General features: G+C 36.4%; 2 protein-coding genes across 2 annotated transcripts; one reads left to right on the top strand and one right to left on the bottom strand.

Moving 5' to 3' along the window:
* The first annotated feature begins 3,568 nt into the window (after positions 1-3,568).
* On the top strand, positions 3,569-5,296 carry LOC100252855 (uncharacterized). Its single transcript, XM_002273723.5, has one exon. The coding sequence runs from the start codon at positions 3,752-3,754 to the stop codon at positions 5,099-5,101; it is 1,350 nt and encodes a 449-aa protein (XP_002273759.1). The 5' UTR covers positions 3,569-3,751; the 3' UTR covers positions 5,102-5,296.
* A 2,877-nt stretch (positions 5,297-8,173) lies between these two features.
* LOC100256341 (RNA demethylase ALKBH10B) lies at positions 8,174-13,459 on the bottom strand. The gene is made up of 7 exons (XM_002271325.4): positions 12,758-13,459; positions 10,924-11,081; positions 10,332-10,449; positions 9,887-9,982; positions 9,625-9,740; positions 9,299-9,453; positions 8,174-9,064 (listed from the first exon to the last, which is right to left on the bottom strand). The coding sequence occupies exons 1-7, from the start codon at positions 13,272-13,274 to the stop codon at positions 8,551-8,553; spliced, it is 1,674 nt and encodes a 557-aa protein (XP_002271361.1). The 5' UTR covers positions 13,275-13,459; the 3' UTR covers positions 8,174-8,550.
* Positions 13,460-25,725: the final 12,266 nt, after the last annotated feature.

The following is a 25,725-nucleotide window of genomic DNA, read 5'->3' as shown; positions in this document are numbered from 1 at the left end:
TCTATGATTGTCTATCAGATTTTCCATGTTCTCCTTTGAACAACTTTTCTGTATATTAATTAATCATCTCCAAATTAATCCCACATACATATATATACTTATTTCTTTCCAAATTCTCTTTTTCTTTTGCTTGGACCCCCACCCCTTTCTTGTACCAAAAGTTATGACTTCAACAGACCATTCAAAACAAATTCATGGAATAACTGACTTCACCATTCATTTTGAGGGATATTCATGGTTCTGATCATGGCTTGGGCCAAATCCCAGGGTGGGATTGTTGAAAAGGTTTGTGCAAAAAGGAAGAATCGTGTATTCCCCACATGTGATGAAAGTATGAAGCCATGATAAGATCATAATTGAAGTGATTGCAGATGCCTCTTCATGGAATGTGTTTGATGAAAACTTCAGAAATGCAGCAATGTACTGACCATGCACCATTTCTACCCATCATATTATTGCCATAGAAAAAATCAAAAGCTAATTAAATTCTTGTTATTTAATCCCCAAAGGGGAGGAAACATTGACTAGAGAAGAATAGAATTGAGACAGGTGAATATCACTAAGCAAGCTGCAGGGAATGATCTGTCACACATCGTATATGGCCACTACAACACACACAGGGATATTGCCCAATAAGCCAACTAACCTGACTCCAGAGTCCGTGCTAGAGTTTTTTAGGCTCCATGGTGTTAGTCCTCTGCATTGCCTCCTTCCTCTGCCGGATGAAATCACCTGACATTTCATTTATGTTGGTGACCAGAGTCACTGGGAGCCGTGGCCTTTCTGCTGTGCCGCTGGCCTTCCCTCCATTTGTGGGAATTGGCTTGACCATAGGTGGCCCTTTATCTTGGAGCTGATCAGTAGAAGTTTTCCCATTAGATATAGCGATATCCCGAACTGCGGGAAGCTCCTTTCTCTGATCCTTCACTGGAACAGTCTCAGGTCCCTTCTGCAGTTGAACCTCAATGGCAGTTACAGTAGGACTACCACACTTCTTATCACCTCTATTTTTATACTCAATGGGCACATCCGTGGAGACTGGAGGCCGGAAGCCGATAAGTCTGCTCAAGACCAAGTTGAAGAGCCTGTGGCAGATGCCAAGAGGCTTGGAATCCTCCTCCTCTTTCTGCATTACTGGTTTTGAATACGAGGTAAAAAAAAAATTGAAGGGTGGTATATGAACAAATGGACTGGATGGATGTATGATGATTCTATTCTTAAGAAATGGGGTAGCCTCAGGTTTGAATGGCAACATCTTTTTCTCTTTTGATTCAAAAGGGGTCTCATTTCTTGGACAAATTCAGTAGAAAAAAGCAAAAGGGGGAGCTTGCAAGAATATAAAGATTAGAAAGCACTGGTTGATACTATGGAATGGTGAGAGAATTGGAATTCTACCTTTGCTTGAAGCTTGTTATAATCCCAAATACCAGGAGACACGCCAATTTGCCTACAAAAGATGGCTAGGTATGAATCAAACATTTCTAGGCATTGGCTTCCAGGGCATTAGGAGATTTATATATGGCATTGGAATGATTCCATTCTAATGCAATCTCTTCATATCTCAATTATATTAACAAATTGATGGATTCTCTTGTGCCCTTTGGATAATTAGTGTGAGAGAACCAAATAGGTTGGACTTCCTTACCTTAGGTTTCGAAAAACACATATTAAGGAAAATGATTTTTTATATATTTAATTTTATTATAAAAAATATAGAAAAATAAATAAAATATAATTAAAATTAATTAGATATTTATGCTTTTTCAAATTATATAAAAAAATAAAATGAATGAAATGAGCTTGAAGTGATGTATGAAAATAATTAATTGAATGTAAATCAAATTTTTTTATTTTTCTTCATTTTTACTTGCTTTCTATTGTTCCTTTTTATTTTATTTTACCTCAAATTTTATAAGAATCAAACATGACCTTAAAGTCTAATTATGGTGATTTTAGTTAAAGGATTTCAGTTCAAATCATGTTCGATTCGATCCAAGGATTAAAATTTCAAATTTTGTTTGGTGAAATATCGCCTAATATATGAATATCGGTGGTGCCCGACATGGGTACATTGATGGGAATTTCGGTAAAATATCGATAATATTGACGAAATATTGGTGATATATTAGTTTGGAAGCGAAAAATCAGTGAAATAATCAAACGTGGACTAGAGCTATCGGATACTATGGAATTGATCGGATATATCGATGAATATATCGGCAATTTATTGGGAAAATATCATGGATTTTTTTGAAAGTTTTTTTAATTTTAAATATTTATCTTTTTTAATTTATTTTTTATTTTAAATCTTTTATTTTTTATTTTAAATCTATATTATCATTTTATTTTATTTTATCTTTTTTTATTTTTAATTACTTTTTATATTTATCATCGATAATGGTGTTATTTTAAAAATTTTTATTCCATCCAAAATTTATAATAAATCGTAAAAAATAGAAAGACAAACAACTCAAAGTTTAAAAGCAAGTTATTTTCGGTAAAAGTTTAAAAAACAAACATCTTCTAATCTTGTACCATTTGAGTTGAGCCTGTATCAATTTAAGCTCAATGCTTCTTTTTACTAGTATTTAAGGTTATACTTGATTATCGAAAATTTGTTTGGATATATTCTTTTTTTCTCTATTTTTAAAAATAAAAAATAACAGTAACTTTAATATATAGATGTAAAAACTCTTAAAAATTTACATTAAAAAAGTAATGATTTTAAAAATTGTTTAAAAAAAATTAAGATATAAAAAAAAAAAGTAATTTAAAAAAATATGAGATAAATTTATATTTTTTTTGTACTATATGTTTTATTTTTATATAGAAGTTTAATTGGTGGGAGAGATAAATTATTTAAAAAAATGTATTTTCCCCATTTTTTCTTCCACATGGCTTGAGATGATTGGATTATAAACATAAACCCTAAAATTAGAATCCAATCCAACAAATGGCAAAGGTATTTTTGAATATTCTACACTAAGATTTGGGCTCATATTCTATGGGGCATTGCTTATCATATTCAAACACTTCATTTGAGTATAGCATCCCTCCATTAATTTAGTTATCCTCATGGTTGTCTATGATGAAAAGGACAAAAAAAAATATTATAGACATCAAGCATTCAATTTGTATCACTTTATTATTATTATTCTTTAGGAATTTTTTATTTTATTTATAAAAAATAAAAAAAAACACTTTGTTTTCAAAACCCAATTTGGAAGTAACTTCTAAAATGAAAAATATGGCTTGCTTTGCTATAAAGATACTTCATGCACCACCACCTAGATGTTGTTGTAGCTTGGTCCACAAGATGCCAATGATTAGGATATAATTTTTTTTTTTTATCTTATTATTAAAAAAATAAAAATAAAATCATGCCATTAATTTTATATTTAAGAAATCCTTTTATTTAAAATAAGGATAATGTTAATAAATTTAAAATTTTAATGATTTTTTTTTAATTTTAATGAAAATCCTATAATAAGAAGAATAATTTATAAATTAAAATTTTTAAATGAATTTCTTGATCTTTAATATTTATGGTGAAATATGATTTTGAATTTTTTTCTTTTTTTTTATTGGTTCAGATTTGTGAGGGACTATATTGATAGCATAGTCTGGCGTGTAGAGGAACATGCTCTCTCTCTCTCGTACTCTTCTCTCTCAAGATTGTTAACTCATTTCTGTTTTCGCAATTTTTCTGAGAAATCCCAATTCTCTCTGATCGAAAACCCTAATTCTTTCCATGGATTTCTTCAAATCCGTTTTTTCAGACGACCCAGATCCTCCAAGATTCGACCCAGATCCGGAATCGCCCAAAAAACCATCCCAAAGCGAAGAAGACGATGCCCCAGATGCGAAACCGGACCCTAACCCTAATCCCAGTGCTGGCGGTGGTTGGAGCTTTGGGGGTTTAATCAAAACCCTAACCACCAAATCCGAATCAGTTATCGAAATATACCGTCGAGATCTCCAGGAATTTGGGACTGGCCTGAAGCATGAAACGGCGGCGTTCCGTGAGGTCGCGAGCCGTGTCGTGAAGGAACTGCCGGCGTCGATCGAGGTCGGCGCGTCTGAATTCGGGAGCTCCATGTTGAAAGGAACGGCCGAGATCATCTCACATGGTAAGGAAGCGCTTCTAGCAGTTGATACTGATACTGATGAAAATGCCCAGAATCATAGTAATCAGGGTGTGATCTCGAAACCGTTTAGTAGATTTGATGCTCAGGTTCGTGCAATTCAGAATGATGTCAATACATATGTTGAAGAACCTGAGGATTTGGATGATTACAATAAGTGGAAACTAGAGTTTGTGTTGGATGACAAGGGTGAGGAAATTCAGAATTTGTTAGAAGAAAATGGGGCTATGGAGGGGATTTACAATCGGATTGTTCCGAAAAATGTCGATCAGGAGACATTCTGGTTTCGGTATTTTTACAGGGTTTATAAGCTCAAGCAAGCTGAGGATGTTAGGGCTAGTCTTGTGAAGAGAGCTATTATGAGGGAAGATGAGGAGGAGTTGAGTTGGGATGTTGAGGATGAAGACGAGGATGATGAGACTACCAGAGAGGTGGGTGGGAAGAATTCTGAGAAAATGGAAAAAGAAAATAGAGAATTGGGTAATAAAGATTACGAGAAAATTGTGAAAAAGGAGGAGTCTGTTGAGGAATCAGGAGTCGGGACTTCTGCGGTTTCTCTTGAAAAGGGAGAAAATGAGGTGAAAGTGGATGCCGGAGACAAGGGCATTCTCACTATGAGTAGTGAGAATGTGTCCGTGTCCGATGAGAAAATGCAGTTGGAAGTGAAGAAGGATGAATTAGCAGTGAAGTCTGATGAAAAGGTGGCTTTGGAAAGGAAAGTTGATTCTGGTGAATCTTCGAAAGAAAGCAGTGTTCAAGTTGTAGCAAGCCAAGCACCAGAGGAAGAAGATCTTGGGTGGGATGAGATTGAGGATCTCAGCAGCAGTGATGAAAAGAAAGTGAATCTTGGCAGCCCTGCAAACAGAGATAACATGCGGAAGCGGCTGAGTGCTGCAGATGAAGAGGAAGACTTGAATTGGGATATTGAAGATGATGATGAACCTGTTAAAGCTTGATGTACATATCAAGTTCATAAATGCTTGAATTCATTGCATTCCATTCTACTTTCCCCCATCATTTACATAGTTTGGGATATTGTTTTTCCTTGTTCCTTCGTTTATAAATGCAAATATGTGAATGTAATGCTAGAATTTGAAGGGTTCTTTTCCAACATTGTCAATAACATTTGTGTCCATCCATCAGTTTGAATATTTTAGCTTTCTTGTTTCTCTTCCTTCTATCCTCCTCTCTATTTTTATCATGAGAGATATTGAATTATATAGCTTGCAGATCATTTGTAGGGTTGGCTGAGTGTACATACGGTGCACTCCTTTTTGTTGGGTGCTGCTTAATATATTCTCCGATTACCTATGAAAGCAAAAAATTTTAGGGTGAATGGCTGATGGGTTCTGGAAGAACAAAACCTAACTGTTTTTCCATTGTGGGCTGATTTGGCTGTACATTAGGCTTGCAACTTGTAGCCTGAGGTTTTCTTGACACTTCTTTCACATGTAGTTTTGTGGGGACGATATTCCTTTGCTAGTAGCTATCATTCATGTGTTTTATAAGCATTTTGAGTTGTTGTCACTGTATATTAGGCTTGCAACTTGTAGTTTGGAGTTTCTACTGGTAGACCTTTGACATGTCATTGTTTAGGACAATGTACTTCTGAACATGCATTTTGATCGATTGTATTATATATTTGGCTTGCAACTTGTAGTTTGGAGTGTTTAATGGAAGCTCTTTCCCTTGTTATTAGTTGGAACTTGGAACATTGTACTTCTTTCACAAATCCTAGAAACAGTGCCTATTACTCACATGTTTGATGTTAGCTAGAAGCAACTTATGCCCGAGTTTCTTCTACTTGTTTTTCTTGATTGTAATTGCGTATTAGGGTTGCAACTTCTACATTTGAGTTTTGTTGATGATCATTTCATTTGCTATCAAATTCCCAGGATATGGTTACTTTGATCAACATGTTCAACATGACTTGGAAGCATATGGTGTCTGATTTTCTACTCCTTTTCCTTTTCCCCTAGGATGCTGCATTAACAGATTATGTTATATATGTTGAACTTGGTCACTGCCACATTTTCTTTTAAATGGTGGAAAGGTTATTCTTGGTGTTGGTAAAATCCATCAAATGCAGTTCTTGATCACAATTCCAAATGTTTGTAGGCATGTATTCTGATGATTATATATATATTCAACTTTAACCTTGGGAGAAATTACTGGTGTTTATGCTCTTTTTTCTGGTGGTATCTCATGGTTGTGAGTTGACTTTCATGGATGAAAACATAACTATGAAGCACCTCCCTTAAACCATAAATCATAACCCACCCAAAAAAGAAAAAGGGGAAAGAAAATGATGCAAATGAGGGGTATCTCATTTTGTTGTTCTGGGCAGTTTTTATGATCTAGTCACACCTCTGGGATGTGGGATATTCTTATTCAGGCCATTGCAAAACTGCAAGCTCATGAACTTATATGCAAATTGGCCGAATGTAAGATCGAAAGCAAACTGGTTTCTATCTCACTTTGTGATAATTTTCAAATCCAAATTTTATAACATCTCTAGGAACATTTGACTTCCAAATAAATAGATTCTATGTTACAAATACTTGTCTTATTTAAACAATCTGATGTTCGATTTAATTTCTTATAAATATGGTGATAATTATAAATATTTAGATCCTAAGTTAACTTCCAATTATCGCCTATGAATACTTAAAAGCGAAAACAATTTCTCACACCCTTGCTTATCCTTACCTGGAAGTTGCCAAAAGGTTTTTGGCAAGCCACTCAGTCAGAAAATGGTGCAGCTGGTTTATGGGAATCCCATACTCATAAAGTCTGATCTGGTTGGGATGTCAAACAAAGTAATAGACATTTGCAATAGGCGCATCCTAGAAAAAAGAGAGACCAAAGTAAGGAATCTAAACAAGAAAATGCTTCTACCAAGAACCCCTTAAGACTCCAATGATCTCCCTGAATGTTGGGCAACAATGGATGGTCCTATATCTAGATGATAACTTGCAAATTTTTTCAAGGGCTTCTACAAGATGTCATGAAAATTGATACTATCACCTAAAAAACTCTTGCTAATGCAGACAAATTTTTGCAAATTCACAGGCCATTCTCCAGAGAGGGAGGGGAAAAGATGAAGAAGAAGATGGTTGAGTAGAAAAAGAAATAAAAATAAATAAATACCTGCATTTTGGTTAATTGGAGCCCAACCAATATCCCAGAAGGATGAAAGCATTACTCAATGTTTCCATAGGAAACCAGTCCTAAGGTTTGCTATCTTTTACCATTACTGTATATTATTTTCCCTCTTGGTTGTGGTCCTATCATGCCTTCTTAGCATTTCATGTAAATTTGGTATGCAGTAAATTGGACCTCCCACATTTAAACACTTTTCAATTAATGCACACACTATTCAACACCAATGGCTGCTGCTCAGAAGCTGACTGATTACCACTCTGATGTAGTCTTCAGAAACCTCTTTTTTACTACCAGAATAGGCGCCACCCCCTTCCTTTACTATCACTGCAAGGTGAGACAGGTTTTTATCTTGGCACAGCCGAAAATGGCATTCCTAATGGTCCTTATGGAATGAAAAGAAACCTATGCAGCTATGATGATGACAGGCATCTATATGAGGCATAGCCAAGAATTATATTCCCCTAGGACACTTCTTATGAACTGAAAAGAAACCTATAGATAATAAGTCTATTGAAACATATGAAGCTCCAAAACACTACAAGGAGATGTCTAGCTATGGCAGATGAAGCAACTGCTATGAAGGAAAGCAGAATGGCAATGGAAGTACTTTATCCATCCTGAAGTTACTTACTCATGTGACTCACTTGAGGATGAAGACTTAATGAGGACCGCAAACGCGGTTTTTATTTTAATGACAATCACATCATCCCATTGTGAATCTTAGTTGAGCGCAAACAAAACAAAGAACAGCTGCGTAGATTGCCATGCAACAGTAACATTGATGAATTGGGTAATAAGTAAAAGAACAAATGGCATATCGTGTAATGTAGAAGTTTCCAAAATATCTACATAACCTAGCGTCATCCATAAAAGCTTAATTCAGATACCATTTCAGCAAAATATGCAACCAGAAATTTCTCTGTGTCCTTAAAAGAGATCAATTTAAAAAAACTTTGTAGCCAATACAAAATTCCACCCCCTATTCAGGCTATTCACACTCCCTTAAAACTTTAAAGCTCAATGGTTTCTAGAACCCTAGCATGATTGGCATCCAAGAAAAGGTATAAAAACCAATAAACAGAACCTAGAGTTACTGAAGAAAATAGGAAAAAGGTAAATCATTGAACAGCACCGGAGGTCTTGTGTGTACAAGAAGAGAAGCATCTTCAGAGGAAGAGATCATGAGCAATACCTCTGTTGATTGGTATTGCTTTGGCCTCGGAGCTGCCTTAGAATAAGCTCATACTGCTGTTCCCTCAACGCTGATGCATGGCTCAGAAGTTGGCTCTGCTGCATGTGTATCAACTGTAGAAGGTAATGCAAGAAGCCGGCTTCGTTGAGCACGTGGAGGAAGATGCTTTGCATGTTTTCTTGATTTCACTGCCCAGGGCAAGAAAACACCTGTGCCACTTTGTTGCATCTTTCTGGGGCTCATCACCATAGGGGTTACTGGGGCCAGCATGACAAGTGGAGCGCGAACAACTTCCCATTTGGGCATTACATCCATCGTTCCATAACCACTGAAAGCTCCACTTGGCATTGTGTATCCAGTAGGAACTCCTGGTTGCCACAGGGTAATGGCTTTTGTCAGGGGGGGGGTTACCTGTGACCGGTCCTTGTTTACTGGTGTTAGTTGGTCTCTGTTGGTTTCTGTCCGAACTCTGAAGAATGTGATGCTGACCCTTTTGTTTGAAGATGGACACATAACATGTCTTGCCATATCAGCACTGTTTCCTCTCATGACTATAAGAGACCTGCAAAGCAATAAGAAATTATGGTTATATGATATACCAACTTATGTGTTTAGAGGACTATGCGATGCTGATGATGGACATTTATTGAAAGAAGAAATGTAAGTGAAAGCTATTTCTAGAATCTCCATTTTTTAGCGTCAACCTCTCATTTAGGTCTTATAGGTTGTATTTCGATTTCTGTAATCCCAAAAATCATAAATGTGTAAATCAATACAATTTTTTCTTTGAACATACCCTTCCTTCAGTGTAAGCATGAATGGCCCTTTAAAGTTTCCATCATTGTCACTTCCAAGAACACGTCCAAAAGCCATTGTTGATTCAGAGAGGAGAAGAGTAGATATTGGTTGCTCCAAATGAGGTGGCTTCAGAAAAGGTTGTGAATATTCCCCCTGCATAAAAGAAGCATATTGATTTTAGTTCTCTTGTAGAAACAAAATTACCATCCAAAGTTTGGGTTCATAATACAGGCATAAGGATGAGAAATGCCCTTTCCTAAACCGTGTTTGAACAAAAAATAAAAGAGAATAGTGAAAATGATGATGCAGCAAAGCTAACTATACCTCATCAAAGAAGTTGATAATGCAATTGTTTGGTTTCTTATACTCTGGTATTAGTTCCCATTGAATCAGGTGATCAATGACATTTTGGAGAAGGGCTGGAATAGGCTCCCCATTACCTATAAAGACAAATATTCCAGTCACAAATCTCCATAGAAGATGCAGGGCAGTATTATTATTGATAATTGAGGATTCAATCACAGATTTTAGGAAGCACAACATAGAATCTATTAGAACATAGAAATCTTATTGAATTGATGCTTACATCCTTCGCTTATCTGTCCAAAAATTGGAACCCCGAACTGAATCAACTCTCTCTTGTTTCCCTTGATCTGTTTGTTGTATAAGATAAAGGTCTCACCTATATTCATCCAGAGAAGATTCACTTAGATGTTCCAAGGAAGATTTTGGAACAATTTCAGTAATCATTACTTCACTAAGCAAGCCATTCCATTGCCAACTTATAAGACAATCAGCATGTTAAAGACAAGGAACCAAAAAGTGGCAAGTAATATTGTGAACCCAATTGCAACAAGCAATTGCAGAGAAGCCACAGAAAGTACACCCACAAAGTGCCTTTAATTTTGACAATCATCGTGTTTATGCAAGAAATATGGCGGATCCGGAAGAGGATCGAAACAGGATTAATGGCTAAATTATGAAAAATTGAACAAATTATAGCAGAAAAATGCTTTAGAATGAGGGCTCACCTGAGAGTTCTCCATTCTGGCCAGCAATACGGAGTTCATCCACAAAATAAGACAGCTTAGCAAGCTCTGGAACAGTGAATACGTTCTCGTACAGCTTTAGCCCTTTCACAACATTCACCTGCCAGTTACAAGCAATAGTCATTTGGTAGTTCGTTTTACAGTCCACCTATGATGATGGTATCCTACCTCTTGCTATGAGCTCTCCCATTCCTTCAACACTTTGGGGCCCCACTTTCAGACACGCACCAGGTGATATAAAATTTCATACTGGCGGTCTTACTCATGTAAATCAGCTAAAAGAACAATAAAATTGGCCCACAAGCGCCGGTCAAAATTGATGCTGAATCAAACACTGCTAAATGAAACAAAACATCAAACTTTAATCAGCGCCTGCAATTAATTCGCATGATATTTTTCTAACGACATTATGGGTGACACCCATGTAATGAGTTGCGTGACTAGGTTGGGATTCACGCAACCGCCTTGAAATAAAGGGAGAGCCCGTGATAAACTATTGGATATCTATCTATTCCCCGGACTCCATTTTCTTTAAAGAAACAATGTGCTTTAAATTCTGAAAGAAAGAACTCGCCATGTGCCCCTTCACTGGCTCCTTGGCTACGAAACCTTTTGTTAACTTGATCTGCGTTGAACGCCCCCCGCACTCTTCATGGTTACCACAAATCCCAATATTTTCTGACGTAGGCTGGGATTCTGTGCATTCTGTTGTTGGCTGCACATCTTGAGACCCTGCATTCCAAACAATTGTGTTTAGCAGAAGAGGGATTCATGATCCAAAAATCTTCTCATTGCTAGAAAAAAAATTATAACTAATTTTACTATTCAAAATACTTTCCTTTTGATTTTACTTTTCTCAAACAATTTCCAAGCACCTTCTAGCCCCGTGGAATTGTTTGATGCTCCCTTTAGAAAAAAGAAAGAAAGAAAGAAAAGCCCACTACCTAATTACTTTCTAGTTTCTAGCCCCGTGTTAGTGTGCGACAAAAAAAACCAAAAGAGAGACCAAAGCGGAAAGTACGATAGGGTACGGTATCCAGATCTCGGACAACTAACCCTAGTGTCCAAACACCATATCATCATAGTTTTAAATTCCGCTTTTTCTTCTTTTTTTTTTTTTTGGGGTCACAGTGACACACGCACCCACCCCCCACCCACCAACCAATAGGTATTCCTGATCAGGACCAAAGAGTTGACCCGGCAACTCGGTCCAGTCAATACAGAACTCAAATACAATTGGAATTGGGATCACAGCACAAAGATGTCAAAGCTCCAAACCCACCAGACAAAATCAACAAAAACCAGCTATGACGTTTGATTGCCATCAAACGGTTCAGAATTAGGATTAAATCATCACGCACACATCCCGAGGCATCATCTGCGTAATCGTATTCTCCCGAAACTAACTGTAACACCGGATGCTGCCAACCTTTCTAGACCTCGAAAAACCCAAACCCCACTCAAACCTCGGGAAAATATCAGCCTCGTTGTATTATTTTATTTTTTATTTTTTTATATGTCATCGATTTTTTTCTTTTGAAGAAAGATTAAACTAAATCCGAATTATTGAGAAGTATTCGAACTCTGGAATCTTCAATCTTTTTGGGACCCAAGTTTGAATTATCGGAAGCAAGAACAACGGATCAAAATGGCATATACCGCTAGAAACCAGAAATGTTGAATTCAACAGAAAGAAAATTCAAATTGCTTCAAATTGTTGGAAGGATTTAAGACTCTCACGAGTCTGATAAATGCCGAGTGTTTGCAATCGGCTCTGAATCACGGATCTCAGGAGGAAAAACTTGTGCCGGACTTATTGTCCCTGTTTGGTTGATGAGAAAATTGAGGAGAAAAAGGAAAAAATAAAATAAAATACAAAATTTTATGTTTGGTTTTTATTATTCCTTGCTTCGGAACAATGAAAACACATGTTTTAAATCGCAATCAATTTCCTTCCGTTTTCAGCAACCAAACAAAGCGTGTTCTGAAACAAAATGAATTCCTGCAAAGCAGCTAGGAACCATAGCATTTAGAAAATTGTGAGAAAAAAAAAGAGGAAAAATAGAAAATAAAATTTTTATGCTTGTTTTTTTTAATATTTCTCCGCTTCGAAACAGTGAAAACACATGTTTAAAATCGCAATCAATTTCCTTCCGTTTTTCTCAGCAACCAAACAAAGCGTGGACTGAAACAAGATGATTACCTGCACAGCTGCGAAGCTTAGCATTCGGAAAATTAAAATCTGAATAACCGCTTTTAGATTAGGCGTCACAAATTCCAAGAACAATCACAAAATTGGCAAAAACGCTACTTTACCAACGGAACTTCTCAATCGCATAAAAACGTGAGAAAAAAAAAAAAAAAACCTTTTGATATCAAACAGAACTTTAAGATTGAAAAGCGCTTACCTGAATCAGTAATGTCACTGTCCGGCGAGTCCTCTTCTTCTACTACCACCTCATCGCCATCAACATTTCCATTACTTTTCATCACTTCCTCATCGGTTCCCTTCTCTTTCTTCCCTTCCAAACAAACCTCCATTGCTTCCTCACTTATTTTCACACCTTCAGCTCCTCCAACGTTCTCCGTCTTCTTGTCAAGAACATTCTGGAGCTCGATCGCCACATCAGCAATCGAGTGGTATTTTTGCATCTGAAGGATCGGGATCCAATTCAAGCGCCTGAGATGAATGGCAGCGAACACCTTCTCGTACTCCGATCCGACGCCGCCTGTCAGCTGAGCCAGGTGGTTGCAGAGTGTGTCGATCATCGCGTTCGCCGCCGCGAATTCCCCTCTGAACCACGCGATAATCGCGTCCTTCGCGAATGACTCTGGCGCCGCCGGCATCTGTACCGGCACAGACACCGGCACCATCCCCTGTCCCATCGGAGCTTTCTCGTACGCCGATACTGGCCCCGCCGGCATCACTGCTTCTCAAATACCACTCCCGAAATGCTCCCAACGGTATATCGTAGTCGTACCCAAAATGCTCCCAACGGTATATTGCACAGTTTCTGGAGCTTCAACGGCCGAATATCGGTGAAAATATCGGAATACGAAGAGGGAAATCGGAAGATGAAAGCGAGGGTTGGTTCCGAGTGCTGTGGTTTCCGGAACTATTTATATTTGATTTGCGATGTCCGTACCCATGGAACCCACTTGTCGCCATGGCACCTGACGGACTCCTGACGTGGCAAATTGAACTGAACGTTTGTTGGGTTGGGGAGAATGGTAAGCACCGTGACCATGTGAAAGTACGCATCTGCCCCTAGACCCACCAAAACCGTTTGGTGTTTTTTTTTGGGGCAAATTTTGCACGTGGAAATTAGTGAGCCGAGGCCATGCAATAATACAAAATAAATTTAAAAAATAAAAAAATAATAAATAAACCATAAAAAGTAACTTTTTAAACCTGCCATAATTAGGCATAATTAATGCCAGTCAACTCCTTAATTTTTACAAGAAAAATAAACCCTCAATAAAATTTAATTAATTATGATGCATTTATTACATGGTAATGTCATCAAAATTTATCTATGAAATGTCATGAAATGACAAATTAAGACATGTAGAATTAATATTCTTACATGATTTGAATCCGTTAAAAATGTTTTCTTTTCTGCCATATTTACCTTAGGCACAAACTTTAATATATTTAATTTAATTAAATAATTTATAGTATCATCTTAATTCAAATTATTAATCATTTTATTTATAAAAATGTGAGTCAAATAAGTAAAAAGTTAATTTAAGTATTTATGATTTAAATTTTTTTTTAGTAATATTTTTCATTAGAAAAGTTTTTTAAAAATTATTTAGTATTTAGATATAAATTTATAAAAGTATTTTTGGTAATATACTACACAATAAAAATTGATTTTTAGAAAAAATATTTATCAAGTAATTACCTAAATAATTTTAAAAAATTCATGGAATACCCAATTTTGACAAGAAAATGTTTTCATAAGCATTAAAAAATGCTTTTTGAGAAAGGTGTCAACTTTGATTCACATCCTTTTTTTTATTTCTAAAATAAAAAATAACATATTGAGAAAATAATTTTAAAAAAATTACTTTTAAAATGGATTAAAAAAAATTATTACAAATAATTTTTAAAGACATTTTATAAATTTTTCTACCTTCATATGATTTTTTTATTTTAAAACGAAAATAAAAATAGATGATGATTAATAATAAAAATTATGATAAGAAGGGTAGGGGCATAAGGGTAATTAGGAGTGACCAAGTTGGCAATGACATGGACGAAGCATCGGATGCCATGTGTGTAGGGGCAATGCACAGTAGGAAAGCGTTGTTAGGTGGTGGGGGCCACAAAAGGGGAGCCTCTTTCGTTGGCTAGGAGGCGAGGAATGGAAGGTGTGTGGGACCCACGCTCCACCACAGTGCGTCTGAGGTTGTTGTCGTTGTGGCCACCTAAACCTTCTAATGCGCACATGCCGACGATACTCTTACCACCACCTAAAGACTAAAGACTAAAGAGACGCTCGAAACGACGACGTTTCAGCCGCCGGTTGTTCTCTCCTCCTTGTTCGGCTCGGCTCTCCACATCTCTTCCCTCAAAAGCTTGGGTTTGTAAAGGGCTTTGGTGTATTTGTTCCCCACAAATTTTGCTCAAAAGTGTAAAAACAAATCTTTCTTTCATTAATATATGGTCATGGACTCATGGGCTTTCCTATTTATTGCTTTTTTTTTTTTTTCTCATCCTACAAAATATTTTTTTATTTTTTATTTTTTTTTTACAAAATGTGAGGAATTTATTTATTATACCTTGTTAAAAAAAATTATTTAAAAACTTATTAAAATATACAAGCTTATTGATGATAAAAGCATATGATTAGCATTAAAAGCTTATAATTTCTTCAACTAGATTGAAAATGCTCATGGATTCTTCAACATATATGTTTTGAAAAAAATTAAAAACCTATATCGATGGCACAAGATGAAAATGAATTTTTATCTGTAATTAATCGAATGACTTTTAATTATCGTAATAATTTTTTATTTGGGAAATCATATCGTATTCAAAGCATAGAGTAACATTCATTTCATATTAAATTTTTTTATAATAAATAAAATTGATAAATTTTATCTTCTAAAGATATGGAGGGATCAGAATAATACTAATGTTTGCATTATTGCAAGTATAGTTAATTCGAAATCTTGCCTCCTTTATTCCCAAACTCCAAGTGTAGGAAGAAGAGAGTGCAATTTAACTTATAAGTTAGATGGATAAGATAATGTTCTGATTTTGGACACCTAAAGGGAATTACTAATCTCTAAATGATCTACTTATGTGTCCATTTCTAGAAGGATTAATTTTTATTTTTATTTTCTTTTTGGGTATTTGACATCAAAACAAAAGGGAGAAGCATAGGATGCAGTTTGCTTTTGCTTTCCATGAAAATGTGGGTTGGTGTGGGGAAAAGAAGGTGAGAAAGGGCTCCTTTTTGTGTGGAGGAACTTGCTTCATTAGGCTTGGAAGCTAAGCTTTATTTGATTCTTGGGAGGCATAAAAGAATCAAATGGGGTGTGGGCAAAGCCAAGCTGAGGGAGCCCTCCAAGAATGAAAGAGTGTGGGTGTGTGTGTGGGGGGTGGAGGTGGAGGTGGAGGTGGGGGGCTTGATTCCATTTACCTTTATGGCCTAAAAGTCAAGGGTAAACATGAGAGGTCCATGTTAAAAGTACCCCCCAATTTGGATTGAGACCATCCCATGTCTTCCACCCACAAACCCTGGTAGGAGGTCAAATTTGCATCACCCCCATTCACTTAACCACATTTTCTTTTCTTTTTTTTTTTTTTTTTTTTGGGTTTTCCATAATGGGAAATTTTCCCACATCAATTCAATTTTGACCAATTAATTTCTTTGTCCATTAGGCATTTTTGTTTTCCATAATGGGAAATTTACCCCATGATAATTAAGGCAAAACATGTTGATTGTTTGACTGTCTAGAAGGTTTAAATCCAACAACCTTCATTTATTGTACATCATGAATAGTATTTAAGTGATATTTTTATTTACTTGAGGTTTGGATTGATCTAAGTTTGGTATAGAGGTAGAATTCAAATTTTAGATACAAGATTTATTATTCTTTAAAATATCTTAATTTTAGATTTGAAATAAAATAAATAAATAATGCCTTAGTTTTTAATTGATTTTCCAAGTTAATAGTAGTTGAAAGCTTGATATGTGTCAAAAATAATAAATAAAAATTATAGTATTGTTGTTTTAGTATGATTTGACCAAAGTCATGTCAACTAAATAAAAATTCATACGTTTGTACAATTTCTTAAAAAAATATAGTATTTAGGTTTATTTGATAATTATTTTCAAAAAGGTTTCTAAAAAACGGTTTCTAAGAATAATTTTTGAAAATTGTTTTTTCATGTTTTGTAAAACAAAAATTTATTTGAAAATGTAAAATTTTTTTAACATATTTAAATATACTTTAAAAATAATTTTTATATTTAATATTTTATTTTTAATCATTCTATGTTTCTATAATTATTTTTTAAAATAATTTTAAAAAAACAAGTTAAAATAATAGAAAACAACTATAAAATATTATCTAAAAATATCTTATTTTTTATTATTAAGAATTAAACCTAAAAAATTTTCACAATTTTAAAACACACTTATAAGATTAATAGGAATCGAAGAATTTTATCTCTTATCTTATATGGGCTATAGTATAACACTCGTTTTAATGAAAATTTAAAATTAAAATAAAAAGAAGGGTGGTTAATTTTTTTTTTTAAATATTAAAATTTTGGAAGGTTCATATGCAGGTTGTGAAAAGGACATATGAAAGTAATAATATTTTTGAAAATATAAATGAGGATGGACGATGGGCATGAATCACATCTTTCACTGTTTATATTTCATGGTCTGAATCCCAAAGATGGTTACAGTTATCAAGAATCTTGCCAAAACTACTGTACAAACAATATAATACACTCTCTCTCTCTCTCTCTCTCTCTCTCTCTCTCTCTCTCTCTCTCTCATACTTTTAATGTGCTTGTGCCCACCTTTTCTCTCTATACTTGGACGGTGGAGACTCCTCCACACACCTCATCAAAAGAACCTTCAACCATCCAAATTCACTACCCACATGCCCTTTTTCTTTCTTTAATGTGTTGATGATGCAAACTTTAGTGAAATTGTTGATAGTGAAGTATGGGGGGGTTTATTGTTTAATATTTCCAAAACCATAACAAAAGTAATATCTCATTTGTTTGTAGCTTGAAAATTGTATTTGTATTTTATTCCTTTATTTTTTTTTATATTTAATAATATATACTAAAGTTTAGTAAAATACTGAATCGATACCATAAAATATAATTTATATTAATTATTTCTACTCATAAACCCTAAGTAAAATTTAAGGCTAATGACCCACTTTTTGGGATGGAGCTACTAGAAGGGCTTTTGGGTGACTTCATTGATGTCAAGGGGTTTTAGTTGGAATGGGGTTTTTCCTTTTTTTCTTTTCTTTCTTTTTTTTCAATAAATGTAAAGATGGGGTGTGATGTAGACTCCATTTGGGGTTGTGGGGTTGGGAGGTTATTTCATTTATTGAAGTCTTTTTTTTGGATTCATTCATATCACCACCAAAGAGATAGAGGAAGTTAGGTTTGTGTGGATGGAGAGGAGAGTCATGAGGTTTGGCTTCAAAATGACTTCACTTTTTGAACACTTTTTTGGTTGAGAGATATGGTCAAGCATGGGGTTTAGTCTCTTCCCCATTTGTTATGGAATCTCCTCCCTCAAATGGGAAACCAGTGCTTTGGAATTTGTTTGTGAAACAGACCCATCTCTTTCAACTCTATATTGGAAAAATGTTTTCTCCCCCAAAATCTCTCTCCATACCTTTTTATGTTAAGGTGTCCATTTTAATAAAAATCAATAACACCCTTCATGCCTCTTCATACCTTTTCATATTAGACGTCTATCAGAGATGTAAATCGAAAATTATATTACTCAACTTTATATATACATATACTCAAGTCTCAAAAAGGTTCAAATCATTAAAACTTGTACACCATAAACATTACCAATTCAAACATCTAGATTGAGTCAAAAAAAAATTAAGACACAATGAAAATAGATATAAAAGTTGGTTGACTTTAAGGAAAATAAGCTGAATAAAGCTCACCCCCATGGAAAAATTAATAGGAAGAGTCTTCTTTAACAACATCATGGGCCATTTGAATACAACCCTTCCACCACTTAAACCTCTGGCAACTACATTAGTCCATCTCCAAACTGAATTATCTGCAGCATTCTTTTCTAATTTGACATTGAATTTTATAAGCCTTTTTTTAAAATTATAAAATAAATAAAAAATTGTGATGGCGAAACCGGCACGCCGATGACCATGCAGCTTCATGATTGGTGGAAACATGGCTTGACCTTTGCTTAAAAAAACTAAAATTTGTGAAGATTCAACTCATTAGAATAATACATACATAGATGAAGCATGCCTACAAGGGAACATGGTTTGAGGTTAAACTACTATTTAAAGGGTGACCCTAAATTTTTCAGGTTATGTGTCATATATAATGTATGAGTACACCCACATTAGATTCTAAGCTCCCCAACCTCCCTTGCTCTTCTCCAAAGACTTGAATCATCTTAGTTAAAATTTTAGGCACTTGGCATTTATTAATTATTTGTATCATTTCAATAATAATGTAGTGCATTTAAATATATGTACCAAGTGGAAGAGAATGTGGAGACTGCATACCAACAAGACACTATTATAATGGAACTGTTTGAAGATTTGATATCAGAAGATGCATTCATAAGTCTGCTTAGCCCTTCAACAATTCTAAAGGCTAACTTGTAAGAATATGGTACTTTGTTTTGTTGAGAATTGGTGGGAAAATAATAAGGAAAATTTGGATTCTTTTTTTTTTTTTCTTTTCATATCAGCAATCAAAGGGAGTACTAATGTAGTTTGAAGATTGTTTTCTATCGTTTAGAGTCGGGTTTTTGATATAACAGTGATGGGGAAATTAGTACTTGGCAATGGACCACAGTTGGGGAGATGATGGAGGGGGAAAGAGCCAAGAAAATGACTGGTTTGGACTTTGTTGGTGACTGAGTGCCAGAACAAGGACCAGCTGTTCTTGCCCCATAAGGAATTAATTATGGCATATTGACTTGGCTCATGGCCTAATTTTCTGAAACGTAGGGTATGCGACGAATAATCCGATCCCAGAAGTATTTCACAAGGTCTTAGAATCATCAAAGATGAAATGGGGTAGCACAAAAGATAAGCACAAGGACATAGGCTAATGGGGCTCGACTTCCAGTTATGTTTGCAAGGAAATGGTGTTGAATGTATAAGCGTTGGGCCTCAGTGGGCATCCACAAACTGGGGCAAGGGCCATGACTCATGACTAATAATATTTTATATCAGAACAGAAGTCAGAAAATAATGCATGATGCCCTGAGGGTGGGGTAGTGGGAAGGGCAGAAATGTGAACTTAGGGTTCCCATGCTGACCCCCCCAACCTTCCAATGGGGCTAGAAGTTGAGCCTCATATGGCGTTTAACAGACAAAAAGAAATAAGGCACTACCCCACCAAAGAGTCACCTTCATGGCATGGCCCCTCAACAATTTTCTTTTTTCACGTGTGTGAAGGTTAGTTTTTTCATTATAAAAAAATGTCACCATACAAAATTCTCAGTCCCATCTTTGAACTATCAGCAGACAGCAGCCACCTCAATCATAAGGAGTATCTGCATTTTGACTAGAGAAGAGGGTTCACCATCCATTCCTGCTGTCATTTTCCTGAGAAACTTCAGTACAATGGCAAATAGATTAGAAACTCTCTTGACTGCTATTTTGCAACTACTAATTCCATGCAAAATTTCCAATCAGAGACCAGCAACTCCACCCCCAACTAACAAAGAAAGGTAGATGGCAAGTGAAATTTGGATTATTCAGATCGATCTGTGGATGATTTATATGGATACTCTGGATTCAGATTGATAGGTCAATCATCAAATAGTTCACCAGTTTAGGAGCATACACAAGTCCAATGATAATGTAGTATTGAAGGCCAATTCTAAAGAATATGGCAAATACAAGTAAAGGTTATAAATGCACACACAACCGTGAGGACCCAACACTCTTGGAAACTACCAAGATCAAGCCATTATTCACCCAAACCCTTGTCCCAACTCTTGAGAAAACTCTACTTTATTCTAGTCTTATACTTCCATTGTAGCTCATGCACTTCATTTTTTAAAGGAGGCACTCTTCCCACCCCCAACATTTGATGTAGTCTTTGCCTTCATCTTAGTATTAGAACTATCTGCTTCCAGATTGCTCTTTCCAACATCTGATGTAGTTCTGATTTTAATCGTTGTACGTTTGATATAATCAGAACTCCTCTGATCAATGTTATGGTGTCCAGTCCTATTACCTTCTTCCTTCTGTCCCTGCTCAACAACCGGCTTTGGTTGTAACTCCACCTGGGGCTTTGGTTTATCTTGCAATGAAACTTGGGGTGCTGCAGCTTCAACTTTTGTTGTAGTCTTGTTTGATGTTGGCATCTCTACTCCAGGCTTGAGTTTCTCCTGCACTGAGACATGTACTCCAAGTTCAGTTTTCTGAGCAACATTGGCTACTTGAGGATTACCTGGCCATGGAGTTAGCTTTTCAAGTCGAGCCATATCTGCCTTGGACTTGAGTTTCTCCAGTGCTGATTCAGTATTTGGTTTAGCTTTGGCTGCCTGGCCAGCCATCTCTGAAGCAATTATGGCGAGTGGGAAATTCTTTTCCTGTCCAGCCATCTCTACCTTAGGCTTCTTTTTCTCATCTGCAGGCACAAACATGATGGGGAGTACTTCAGCTGCTTCCCCATTTTCAGGACCAGGATGGGATTTTGCAGATGGACCAGATATGGATATAGAAAGTGGACTTTCTGTAGAGATGTCAGGCTTGGGAGGTTGAAGCTGGAGAGAAATAAGGGCTTTTGCAGAAGGATCATACTTGGGAAGTTTGCTTGTTGCAGGGATGTTAGACCTGGGAGGTTGAGACCTGAGTGAAACACGGCGCATTGCTCTCAATGCAGTAGTGCCAGTGATGGCCTCAAAAAATTTTTTGCATGGGCCAGTAAGATCACTGCTGCTTGGATTATGTGCCATGGAAGAGGGAATGAAGAAGTTTGCTATAAGTTTTGGCTCAGGTTGAAATGAGACTATGCAGGCCTGTGTGGTTCAAGTGAGTCAAGAGGGTAGAAGGTGTTTATCATATAGGGAAGAATGATGCTTTGTTCTTGTGTTCCTCGTGGGGAAAACCAGCAGCGGAGGTTGGAAATGAAGGAAGGAACTTCTAAGATTCTTGATCTTTACTAATACGAAAGCTCTCTGTTCTTTCCAAGTAATAATAATGTAATGGTTTGGGATCAAATTCTCACTTTTCTTGCCTCTCTTTTTCCTTGGGCTTTGAATAAAAAGATTTCACGACAAATCATTTCATGCTCTAGCTAATTTACAGACTGATTGCTTTGTTTCAGAAAGAAACCGACAAAACTACAGGAGATGCCTTGATCAACATCAAGATAGGGGTACCAGATTCCACGTCAAAACTCAACAAAAGAGGAATTGTACTGTTTGATTTAGTGGCTAAAATTCAAGGATTCTGGGAGGAAGCTTGTTGGACTTGCATATCTCTTGTGACAGAAAACCGAATCTGAGGAAAACTTGGGGTCCTGCCAACACTGGAACTTGTTCATACATGACCCTACTAGACTGTAAAGATGAATATCTTAATGTGGTTGAGTTCTTGTGTGAATGTTAGAAATCTTATGTATGGAAAGAATAAACCTTCTGATATAAGAAAAGAATAAACCTTGGTTCTTCCACAGTTCTGATACTTCAAACTTTTAAATACCTGGTGGTATTGTGCAGAAAAATTTGAATCTTCCAACAGTTACAGCATATTTGAATCCAAAACTGAAGCACCCTCAGATTTTCTTGTACTCTTGCCTTTGAAACTAGAGGCCAAGAACGGTTCCATGCTTAACCTGCACTTGGGTAACTGGGTTTGGAGCTTGTAAAGAACAAACCATTGGCCTAAACTATCCCCAGTGACTTTTTCATAGCAGAAATGATGGTTTTCTCACAGAATCTGCATATAAGCTTCTGGTAGACACAAATATTTACAACTCAATGGAAACAAAAAGGAGAAAACCAAGAAAAAGAAATTTGTTTAGGATTAATCCACAGGGTAATTGCATTATGAAGATTCTTGAACAGAGGAAATCAGATGGGAAACTTGCATACATGTAGAACTTTTGGATTCCACATATGACCATCCCTGAAAACCATAAAAAGTATGACATTTGCTCACTTCAAATTCTGAAAAGTCATGAAATAAACTAAACCAGCAATTTGTCCCTATCTCATCACAACGAAATCAACCAAACTAGATGATGATACCATCCCATTTGTTCAGATCATGAAAGGTTATGATTTGGGACTAATTTCAACACACAGACATATGGCATACAAGATGTTCTACAACCATCAAATGAGGGGTCGGATAATGATACAAGTGCATACAGAGTGAAGTGAGCCAATTCTCTGATTCTCACAGCCACCAGAAAGAAAAATGAAGAGACAGGAAAGGCTATTAAGTCCACCATTTAACAGTACCAAAACAATCTGAGGTTGTTCTTGGAAGTAGTTATGAGACGAAACTGGCTTTGTATTCCTGCTCTAGGCAGATTGCAGACACAGCAGGCACTAGTCTGGCAGCTCGAAGAACCCTTCATTGACGAGTTCTTTAAAATCCGTTTGTTTCAATAGAATATGCAAGCAAGGAAAATGAGTTCATCACTGCTTTTGACAACAGGAGTTTGTAACACACTGTTGGTATTTTCATCATATAAAATGAGGTAGAAATCAGCCTTATCCCAAAATACAGATTCCAGGGAACAATAGTTTCTATAAATAAGAAACAAAGCTGGTCCTCTTCCTTGATTAAGAGTATATTTCATATTCATCTTTTGCTAGAAACCGAATAATGACATATGCTTCGAAAAAATCATGTTAAACCCTACTTTTCCCTAGCAAAGCACAGCCTTCAAAACTCCAAAAAAATCATTTTCAGAATCTATCTTTCTTTGTTATTGTCCAAAGATGCATATGAAATATGGTCCAGTACAGATGATAGAAAGGACCACTTTGGGGTACAGCCCTTATAAAACATCTCATAGAAAACACTTTTATTATGCCACCTCTGTTTCTAATCTTAGTATTGAACCATAAGTTAGAGAAACAAATATAGAAGATATGCAGAAGGGGGTCTTAAAATGACAACAAACCGAAGACCAAATTTATTCAAACTTATAAATGCATACACAACTTCATATGATAATGAAATAGGTAAGACAAATTCCAAAGAATATGGCAAAGACACTTAAAATTATACAATCATACACACTATGATGACCCACTCTTGCAAACTACCAAGATCACAACCATTATTCTTCCAAATCTTGTATACCAACTGTTGAGACAATGCCATTCATTCTGGCCTCATACTTTCACTGTGGCCTCGTGCTCTTTCATTTTTTAAAGGAGAAGCTCTTTCCACCACCAACATTTGATGAAGTCTTTATCTTAATCTTAGCACTATCTGGCCCTGAACTGTTCTTTCCAACATCTGATGTAGCTCTCATTTTGATCTTGGTATTTTTAATAAATTCAGCAAACCGATCACCACTGTTTGGTACAGTTTTGTTACCTTGTTCCATTGAATTGTCTCTTGTGACAACTTTCTGTTGTCCCTGCTCTAGAAGCGGCTTTGCTCGTGAAACTGTCTCCACCTTGGGCACAGGTTTCACTTGATTTGAAATATGGGGTCCTTTGGTTTCAACTTTTGGTGTAGCCTTGGCTCCTTGTCTATTGCTCTGCTCGGCAATTACCTTACTTGGTGTTGGCATCTCTGCTCCAGCCTTGGGTTTCTCCTGGGATGGTGTCACTTCACTATTTTGTGTAGCTTTCACTGCCTGCCCAGCAACTTTCTTTTCCTGTTCAGCCATCTCTCCCTTGGGCTTGGCTGTGACATTCACCACCAGCTTCTCTTTCTCATTTGGAGTGGGATGAACTGTAGACTCAAAGATGATGGGGACTACCGAATTGGGTGGCTGCAGAGCAATCGGTTTGGTTTTTGGATGAACTTTTGGAGCTGCAGGATCAGCTGCAGGAGGTGTTCTTGCTGGAGCCCTCTCAGGCATGGGAGATTGAGGCCGGTATGAGAGACGATGCATTGATCTGAAAGCAGGGGTAATATTGAGTGCCTGGAAAATTCTCTCACAAGGGCCAGTGGGCATGTTGCTGACTCTCTGCTGTTCCATCAATCCGTGAAGAGCAAATGAGCAACTCTGCTATAAAGTTTGAAGGAATGCAAAAGGGTGAAACTGAGGGTGGAATGAGTCTACAATACAAGGGCCTCTCATTTATCCATGTATATATACAAGAAGAATGATGCTTGTCCTCACTATTCCTCATGTCAACCAACTGCAAAGCTTGGAAACTAAGTAAAGGTATTTTTAAGATTCCTAATGTCTAATAGTATGAAAGCTCTACCATTTTCCACAAATAAAGGTCTGGGATCATATTCTCACTTTTCCTACTTTTTCTCTAAAATATTGAAGAAATAGGCCTAAGGAAGCAGAAGAGATTAAGGGGGGAAATTAGTCATTCAATACTTTATAGCTGTTCTACATAATCTACACAACACTGACAACTTTGTATCAAATGGATGGAAGGATCGAGAGATGACTTAGGATGAATGAACATCTAGGTGGGCAGTGGATTCCCAATGAGTTTCAAAATCCAGCAGATGATAAGGAGTGTGAGTAGCTGTAAGAATCTCTTGTAGTGTTGATTTAGCAGCATGCTTTTTGACTTGGGAGCATGGCACTGTGCCGAATTCGGGTTCTTGCCAAACAGAAAGTGCGACTTTTTCACATATGAAGTTGTGTCTGATATAGAAAGAGAAATGCCTTCCATCTCTTTTCCATGAGAACCCAGAAAGAAGCGAAGGAATAACCCAGAACCCAGATGCCACTGGACTCAGTATCAAAACTGTTCCTGAAAATGGATTCTTCTATTCCAATGTCCATTCACATTGTGTAATGGTGATAGGGGGATGATGGTTTTCCCAATATCTGCATCTATGTTTCAGTGAAATGTTTTCAGGAGTATATGGTAGTTAGACAGGTTGTAAGAAACCATGGCCGCCATGACAGGCAAGATGAAATATTTTTGTATCCAACATGGGTCACAAAAAACAAAAACCATGGTTAAATCAATTAGAAAAGGAGACAATG

This window comes from Vitis vinifera, chromosome 7 (assembly GCF_030704535.1).
Source record: "Vitis vinifera cultivar Pinot Noir 40024 chromosome 7, ASM3070453v1".
Taxonomy (NCBI): domain Eukaryota; kingdom Viridiplantae; phylum Streptophyta; class Magnoliopsida; order Vitales; family Vitaceae; genus Vitis; species Vitis vinifera.
Note: the sequence above shows the minus strand (reverse complement) of the source record. Positions and strands in the feature narration are given on the sequence as shown.